We start from the raw sequence: 9059 nt of genomic DNA on the forward strand, positions 1-9059 counted from the left end.
TGTTCACTTTTGGTCCCGCTAGTGTGGCTAAGTGTGAACTATTTGGCCATTTCCAGCTCTTTGTTGGATATAGTTATCAACTCTTGGATACGAAGAATCAAATCAAATCAAAACAAACAAACAAACAAAATAACCGCTGCCCTGACAAGAAAGCAAGGTGCATGAAGTCTGTGCAACAGGTGTATGGTGGTCTAAGAGAGCCTGCGGTGCCTTCGAATTTCCTGAGACACATTCCTTCACCAGGTTCCCAAAGCCCAGAGCTCAAAATCAAGGAGAAAAGGGGGAGCGGTGTAATTCTAACTTCTCTCCTGTCAGTTTGGGCTTAGGGTGGTATCAGCCCTGAGCTCTGGAGGAAGCACCCCGCCCTGAGACTGGAGCATCAGAGAGCAGAGCCTCGGATTCCTTCCTGCCACCAGCTGGACCCTGACCTTACGAGCCAGGAGGTTGCCTGTATCTCATCCCCAGATCCCCTTTTCCTGTAGCACCATCTCCTTCTCCCCCAACCTCACAACCCCCTACCCTCACCCCCAGGGTAGTCAGTTCCAGGCTGTCCATCCCTGATGCCTTGGAGTGACACCTCAGACTCACTCATAGTTGACATGTTATGTTTATTGACTTTTCGGAGATAGGTCAAAGGTCAGTTTGGGCACAGGTCTTTCCTCAAAGAATGTTGTGAGCTGCAGAAAGTGGCAAGGATGGTCTTAGCCAGTCCAGGTTGCTTAGCACATGCTTTTATTCCCGCGCTAATTATACTGACTGCCCGAATGGTACATTTCCAGGTTCAGGCTCTTGCAGTTATTCTCTTAAGTCTACTTGTGGAAGGGCTACCAGTCCCTACCCCTGCCGAACTGTGCTGGGTCCTTCTTGGGAAAGGCAGTTCTTGTTTGTATTGTCATGGTGTTGTTGTTTCCAATCTGCACTCCAGAACAGTGGTTGAGGGTATTAGTCTGTGGCCCTTTAAGAGGAAACGGAGGAGGTGGTGGTGAGAGGGTTCAGAGGTTAGAAAGATGAGGTTAACAAGTACTTTCAGCAGTGGGGGTAGCGACACCTTGTGTTCACCCTGAGGAATGCAAACGCAGGGTCTTCGCCTGCTAGCCAACTGTGCCCCAGTATGAGCTGTGCCTCTTCAGATTTAGTCTTGGAGAAGCTCAAAGGGGGTAGTGGCTGCTGTTTGGGTGTCTTTGGTGGGAGACTCTCTGAACTGCCTTAGCAATAAAGGGACTGTGGGGGCTCTCAGACTTGGTGCTGGGAAAAGACAGCCGATTCCGACTTTTGTTGTGTGACCTCAGTGGGATCCCCTCCTAGTGGATATTAAGTTCCCCTCATATATTAAACGAGGTAGATTGGGTTTGATGATCTCTAGTCATTCCTTCCCATCTCCAGAGGTGCTGAGGAAGAAGGGGATGGGAGAGCTGAGCAGGGAGAGCAACACAGGATAAAGAATGGCTACCTGTCATTGGATTTGTCTCTGGGGCCCCAGGGTACAAGTGAGTGCCGTGTCTTCCGTCTCCCTGCAAATAACACAGAGTTCTCAGGCTTTCTCTTCAAGAGGCTAATCTCATCACCGTGGAGCTCTCCTTGGTAAGAGGGCATGCTCTAGTCTTGCCAGTGTCTCACCTGATTCCTTTGGGGGTCAGGGGCTGGAGTCTCAGTAGAGACTGGCTTAAGTGTTGTGCCTCTGGAGGGTAAAGTATGTGGAATTTGAGGAGTACCAGCCACCATGTCAGAAGATGTCCTTGCTGCTGTGGCATGCCCAACTGATGCTTCCTTTGCTCTCTTCTCAGAAAGGCTTATGCATTCTTCAGGAACTGATCCGGGGGCCTTCTCCAAATGCAGGTGGTCCAGCATTTCAAAAATCATGGTTTCTCTTGGGCAGTCCGTTTCTGTGTCTCTTTGGCTTGGCTCGCTGGCAGACAACTTTCTGTCACTGCTTCTGTGCTGAGACAGATACTGCTTTACCTGCGCAGACAGGAGGACCTTGTTGTCAGGAGCTGGGGCAGGTGAAGTAAGCCCCAGTGAATATTTTCTTGGTCTCTGGGGACTAAGGAGTAGGTTTGGGTGAATGGGAATGATGGTCAAGGATTGAATAATGGTAGCCAGTGAAGATAAATTGGATGGTTAAGGGAGCCACTTGTGCTCATCCCTGAACAGTTCCTAGGTGGGAAGGCAGTGTTAGAAACTCACCTCAGAGACAGCAGCATCTACCTTGTCCTTTACCAGGTTGTAAACGTGATTGGTTTGTGGTTCGCAGTCTGAAAGACAGCATCGAGTTGTGTGTGAGTCAGACTTCTTTCCTTGGGGAAGTTCCCTGCTGAAGACCCAAGCCTATCCTAGTTGCCAGAGATATAGCTAACTCACCCTGGAAGGATGGCCTGTCTTTGGACTCAGAACTCCAGCAATGCTTCATTAACTCCTTCAGTTTTTCCAGGTCGGGAGTCTCAGGGCTCTCTGGAGGCAGCTCTGTCAGTGGAGGACGACTCTGCCTGTCACACACGGCTCCACGGATCAGTGAAGTCTTGTCTACCACTGGAGTTGGGGGTAACACAAGGAATTTGTGAAATGGGGAGATACCCCATTTTATCATGGACAGGAGCAGGGAGAGTCATCCAAGGAAGAGGGCAGCCTTAGGAGGTCAGGGTGAAAGGGAGGGCTCTGAGGGATTTTAGGTGCTCTGGGGCACCTGAGCTAAGAGAGTCCATTTGGAGTCTTACACTCAGCATCTCTTCCAGCCAGCACTGCCCACATGAGGATTCCAAAGCTGTACAGACACAAAGTGGAGGCTTAGAGGGCCTCGGGCAAACCTTCTTTCCCCTATCATACCCTTTAGAAGGGCCCGAATAGGTGTAGAAATTTGGAGTGTGTTTGGAGTGGATAGTTTACCTGTAGACATCACTTGCTTTAGAAGCCTTCACGTTGACATCATCCAACAGCTCTGGGGCCAAGTAAGCTAGAGTGCCCCCCGAGTCCCTGGATCCTGATCCTGACCCCGACTGTGACCCTCCCTGAAATGTGGACAGGCCAAAATCTGCTAGCTGTAAAAGAAAGGAAAAGGAAGGTGTTGGGTGAAGGGGACCAGAGATTTTCCCCCGCTTTCCCCCGAGTCTCAGCTCTTTGGAAGGTGGTATGGAGGGCCAGAGGAAAGGTAGAGAGTCATTGAGACCGCAGCAGGAGATCTGCGTTGCTGATGGGCAGGACGGCGATAAATCAGCCTGGGTACCTGAGGGTGGGTTCGGCCTGTGGAACTGACCCCGGGGGTCAAGGAGGGCCTCTGGTGTGTAAGGAGGATCGCCTAGTGTGACTCGAGATAAAACTCCTAGTTGGGTCTTGTCACCTGTGTAGTCTTGTATTCAGAGGGACAGACCAAGCAAGGGTATTCCACATGGTCCCAAGCCTGCACTAGGTTGTGGATGGACTAACCTGGGCGTGGAGCTCTGAGTCCAGCAGAACGTTGGAGGGCTTGAGGTCCCGGTGCAGGAGGGAAGGGTTCAAGCTGTGTAGGTAGCACATTCCCAACACCACTTCCTGGAGCAGGCGACAGAGGAGTGGCCAGGGCCGAGGGCACGTAGGTTGCAGCAGCCCTGCGAGGGAACCGTTCTCCATGAATCTTGTCACCAGAGCTTGCCCGGACACGTAGTCCCACTCGAGATACTCAGTGACCCCCAACAGGAGCAGAACGTTCTCATTACGAAGATTCACCATAGCCTTCATCTCCCTGGATATCTTCTTCCTACACGAAAGGGGCCCAAAATTGGACTGCGCTCTGGAAGATCCCAACCTTGCCCCACTCAGGCTCCTTGACCACACACTGCCTACAGCTGGGATCACTCACGAGTTCACGATTTTGACTGCTACATCAAGGTTCCATGTTCTGTGGTGTGCCCGGAACACGACTCCGAACCCGCCTTTGCCCACAAACTCCAGCTTCTTCAGTTCTTCATGGCTCACCAGAGGGACCGACGAGGCACCCATGGGCCTGAGAGAAGGTTCTCGTCCAGTAGGGGGCCCACCGCCAGCTCAGCGCATCCCCTCTGTCTCCCAAGCTCCGCGATTCCGTGACTGAGCGCGGGCAGCCTGTCTAGTCTCCCCACTGCTGCCCGCCTTGCCCCCAGCTTTGTCCCCTGCCTCAGCAAAGGCGCCCTTTGAGTGCGTCCCCGGGCAACTTGTGTGGATGTGCCGGAGACACAGCTCACTCCCCACTCACCATAACTTGCCAGAAGACATCGGGGAGCTAGTGGCTTCCTGGAGATACGTGTGCACAGCTGGGGCTGGAACCGCAATGTCTATGGCTGAGAGTTTGGACTGAGAGGAGGGCAGGGTCTGCAAGGGGACAGTTGGTCAAGACACGGAGGTTCAAGCCCCGAATTCCGCTTCCCAGGTCGCTCCCCCGGACTTTGAATGAGTGACTGAACAACTTCCCTTTTAAAGAGGGCATTTCTGAATCCCGCCCCCTGGGGTGGAGCAGGCAAAACCTTGGGGCTATTTCCTGTGCACTTGCCCCGAAACTACTTCCACCTGAGGAGTAACTGGGCACTGGGTGTGCCACAAAAGGAGTCCTCACCATCCAGGAACCATTGACTCCCCACGGCAGCCAATCTCTCTTGGACCTTGGACCCCTTAGCTCCACCGCTTGCCAACCACATTTTGATGAAGGGAGGATGGAGATAGGAGGATTTTATAGTCTCAGGTTCAGTTCTTCTAAGATCACGGAGTAATGCTCCTAGTAAGGTTTGTCTTGGGCCAGGTACACACACTAGCTTCTTTAATCTTAGATCAACCGTATTTCCTTTTCTATAGACTATAGGAAACTTTTACAGTTTAAATAGCCTGGCCAAGTAAGTATGGGAATAATTTAGAACCGAGTTCTGTTCCACCAAGTTAGTCTATATTTATTTATTTAAAAAACTTTATTTTATTTTATTTTGAGACAGGGTCTCTCTATGTAGCCCTGGTTGGTCTGGAACTCACTATACAGACAAGGTTAACTCAAACTCACAGAGAACCATCTGCCTCTGCCTCCTAACTATGTGTTGGGATTAAAGGGTACGCCACTATGCTTAGCTTATTTATTTATCTTAAAGTTTATTGGGGCTAGAGAGATGGCTCAGCAGTTAAGAGAACTGACTGCTCTTCTGAAAGTCCTGAGTTCAAATCCCAGCAACCACATGGTGGCTCACAACCATCCATAATGAGATCTGACTCTCTCTTCTGGAATGTCTGAAGATAGCTACAGTGTACTCACATATAATAAAATAAATCTATTTTAAAAATTTATTTATGTGTGTGCATGTCCATGTATGTGGGGGAAAGGTGCATGTCATGGCTGTGTGTGTGTGTGTGTGTGTGTGTGTGTAGGTCAGAGAACAACCTTGGGTGTTGAACCTAAACTCCCTCCTTGTTTGAGAGAGGGTTATTTTCTTCTCTGCTGTGTGCATAATGCTATATAGCCTGTAAATGTCCCAGTATTCTCCTGTCTCTCATAATCTTAATGTAGGAACACTGGCATGGCAGACGTGGGCTACTGTCCCCAATGTCACTTGAGTTGTGAGGATATGAGTTCAGGTCCTCATGCTTGCATGAGAAGAGCTTTGCCTACTAAGCACTCTCCCCATCTCCCCTCCAGCTCAAGTTAGCTTATTTTTACAAATGCCACTGGGCTCTATAAGTCTACCTGTGGTGCAGCTGGCTGCCAAAGGTCTGATGTATGTAGCAATGCACTAAAGAGCCTCTCTCTGAATTCCTGCTCAGCAAGAGCAGCTACTAAGCAGGTATTGTCTGATCTATGAACTACTCTGTAGAAGGCCCAGGATCTATCCCAAGGCATTGCAATCAGGATAGGTATGCTGGCCCTGCAATAGAGCTACTGCCATTGTAATGTCCACCCCAGCAACTCTGCTTAGGACTTCCCACGCTTTCCCTGGTGTGGCACCTTCTGCAAGTAAATACTATGTCTGATTCATGCTTCAGGCAAACATAGCATATACTTTTCAAGACTCCGGAGTGTCAGAGTGTTGGGTAACAGGACTGGTGATGTACTCCTTTAATCCCAGCCCTCAGGGAGCAGAGGCAAGCAGACCTCTAGGACCACCTGGTTGACATAAGGAGTTCAGGGCCAGCTGCATAACAAAACTTTGTCTCAAAATAAATAAGTAAAAACAAATTTAAGGTAGGGGCTGGAGAGATGTCTCATCCGTGAAGAGCAGTGGTTGCTCTTCCAGAAGACCCAGGCTTGATTCCCAGTGGACACATGGTGCCACACAATTGTGTATAACTCCAATTCTGGGGGGATATGACACATTCTTGTGCCCTCTGTGGGCACTAGGCATGCCTGTGGTCACAGACTACATGCAAATAAAACAAAAAATCAAATTAAATTTAAAAAATAATGTAAAATAGACAACAGATCCCTATATTCTATCACTCCATGGCATGGTTGTGGCTGGAGGTAGAAATAACTGGATAGTTGGCCCTAGCACTCATCCCTTAGTTAGGAAGACCCAACCTTAAGCTAACACTCAGGAGCAATTTCACAGTTACTCCCCATTCCTTCCTCCTAGGCCCAGTAAGCCGCCCCCCCTTCACTGAAGAGCACTTCCGGTGCCTTATAAAAGAGACATGCCACTAATCCCAATATTCCAGAGGCAGAGTTAGGCAAGCCTGGTTTACAGCCAGGACTGCACAGAGAAACCCTGTCTCAAAACCAAAAACAAAACAAAAACAAAACCATATGCCATCTTCTATGACGGATTTACTTTATTCAGATTCAGACACAGCATCTTCAAGGTAACTTATGTCATGGGATGTTTCTGAATTTTATTAAGGTTAAATAACATCCAGAAAGGCTGAAACTATTCTAGCACACTGCATACCACACCTCTGTATCCATTTGCCCATTCTGGGCATTTGGGCGACTTTCTCCTTTCGAACATTGTAAACATTACAATGGTGCTGTGAACATTATTGTACAGACTATTTGAGTTTCAGCTTCTAGTTCTTTTCAGAAGCGCTCGCAGCAGATGCTGTTTGGAACAAGAGAGCTACCCTCTCTCTCATGAGAACCACCCCTCCCTCTCATGAGAGCCACCCCTCTCTCTCATGAGAGCCACCCCTCTCTCTCATGAGAGCCACCCCTCTCTCTCATCAGCATGGGTTTGGAAGGATGCTCAGTGGTTTGGGTTGAATGTGCTGGAAAATTTCCCCTCCTTGCTGCACCTCAGAGTTCCTGAAATCTTAGTTTCCATCATCAGGAATGTCAGTCCTGGAGGGGACGTATGCGTTCATTATTTTAGAAATGTAGTCTTTTCACCCCTTGAAAAAAATACATTGGCAGGATGTACGATCTGTGTTTACATTTTTCCCCCTCTTTTGGTGTGATTCCAAATTTACGTGTGTTAAACCTCCTCGCTCCTTACACTAAGCTTTTCAACAGCTTGTCTGTCTTTAAAGGAGGCTTTCTCAGGGGACCGATATGCTCAGCTGTGACTCTAGCTCTGCCATTTTAGTAGTGATAGGAATTTTTGGCTGATGTTCATTCCCGCCCCCCCAAATCTATCTAGAACTTTAAAAAATATTTTCTTGTTCTTTTCTTATTTTTTAATATGTTCTAGTAATGGATGGTAATAACAGCAACAATATGGATGTACTTAATGCCACTGAACTGTATATTTTAAATATGTAAAATGATGCATTTTAAGTCACACATATTTTACAAGTAAAAAGGATTTGATAAAGATAAGATTTCATGTGTCAGAAAAGAGATTCAGGGACTGGGGAATGTAGCTCATTTGGTAGAGTGCTTCCTCTCTTGCTAGAAGCCCTGAGTTGGATCCAAGTCTGTGTGTAAACCAGGAGGAGTAGTGCAGGCTTGGAATCCTAAAATCTCAGCCCTCAACTGGTGGTGGCAGGGGACCAGAAGTTTAAGGTTATTAATAGTTACATAGTGAGTTTAAGGCCAATCTGGACTACCTGAGACCTTGTCTCAAAAAGGGGGGAGGATGGTATATGAAGATAGATTAATGAATATTTAAAATTTTGTATTAATAAGCATTTTAGCTGAGTGTAGACATTAAATTTTATTGGGAAATAAAAGAAAAGTATGGAACTGGGAATGATAACGAGTGCCTGTAATCACAACACTTTGCAGGTCTAGTCAAGAAGATGAGAAATTCAAGGTCATCATCTGATAATTCCCAAATTCCAGGCCAGCCTGAGCTACAGTGTGAGAGAGGGCCTCTCTCAAACAATAGAAAAGAAACAATAAAAGAAAAGGTGAAGTGTGTATAAACCTCTGTAGAAAAGTATCTGAATAAGAGATAGATATATTGGCCCAGCACAAGGGAGGCTGAGGCAGGAGGATGGTGAATTTGAGGCCAGCCTGGTCTTCGTAGGAAGATTCTGTCTTAAACAAAACTGAGTGATCAAGTAGGAATATGTTCCAAAGAGTTGTTCCCAGATAGGGGTTCACGGGTGGATGGTTTTTATTTTCTTGTATTTTATGTTGTTTATTTAGATGAGGGTAGAAGAGGGCGTAAGATCCCCTGGGATTGGAGTTAGAGGCTGTTGTGGACCACCTGCCTCGGTCATTGAGAACTAAACTTGGATCCTCTGGAAGAGCAGGAGTGCTCTTAACTACGGAGTCATCTCCCAGCCCTCTATATCCTTATTTAAAACTTGATATTTTAATTTTTCTGAGATGAATTCCTGAGGTGTGCACTGTTCTCCGCTAGAGCCCTGTGCGGAGATGAAGCCGCTTCCCTGTCCTCCCTGCCACACACTCACCCAGAAACGCTTTGCTGCCCAACTTTTCTGAAACTACTCGGCCAAGGAGTTTGCCTGTGGTAAGATTCTGACGGAGATAAACTTGGCAGTGTGTGTGTGTGTGTGTGTGTGTTTCCAGTTCAGGAGGGTGTTTTGATCCAACAAGGAAGTTCTCCGGACAAACTTACTTTCTGTTTTCTTTTCTGTCCCAGCATCATCGTGTCATCAGCGTCAACAGTGACAAGAGCTGGCCTTTTTCCTGGTTAATAATTCATAAAGCACTGTCAGCAAATCGCCACAGACTG

General features: G+C 47.8%; 1 protein-coding gene across 1 annotated transcript; it reads right to left on the reverse strand.

The window, feature by feature from the left end:
* Window positions 1–588: 588 nt before the first annotated feature.
* Window positions 589–4384, reverse strand: Ripk3 (receptor interacting serine/threonine kinase 3). Its single transcript, XM_031361396.1, has 10 exons — window positions 4202–4384; window positions 3830–3973; window positions 3418–3727; window positions 2881–3032; window positions 2712–2758; window positions 2359–2526; window positions 2185–2252; window positions 1618–1959; window positions 1451–1511; window positions 589–955 (listed from the first exon to the last, which is right to left on the reverse strand). Exons 1-10 carry the CDS (start codon window positions 4219–4221, stop codon window positions 825–827), a joined length of 1443 nt encoding a protein of 480 aa, XP_031217256.1. The 5' UTR covers window positions 4222–4384; the 3' UTR covers window positions 589–824.
* Between the last annotated feature and the right edge of the window lie 4675 nt (window positions 4385–9059).

Source organism: Mastomys coucha, unplaced genomic scaffold (genome assembly GCF_008632895.1).
Source record: "Mastomys coucha isolate ucsf_1 unplaced genomic scaffold, UCSF_Mcou_1 pScaffold9, whole genome shotgun sequence".
Lineage (NCBI taxonomy): Eukaryota > Metazoa > Chordata > Mammalia > Rodentia > Muridae > Mastomys > Mastomys coucha.

Excerpts from the sequence above, each read along its gene's own strand:
- Ripk3 (XM_031361396.1), bottom strand. The coding sequence starts at position 4,221 with ATGTCTTCTGGCAAGTTATG. Across the intron at positions 2,527-2,711 it reads GGCTGGAAGAGATGCTGAGT|TGGTAGACAAGACTTCACTG; the intron begins GTAAGACTCCAA and ends CCCCAACTCCAG. Across the intron at positions 2,253-2,358 it reads AGACAGGCCATCCTTCCAGG|ACTGCGAACCACAAACCAAT; the intron begins GTGAGTTAGCTA and ends GCTGTCTTTCAG.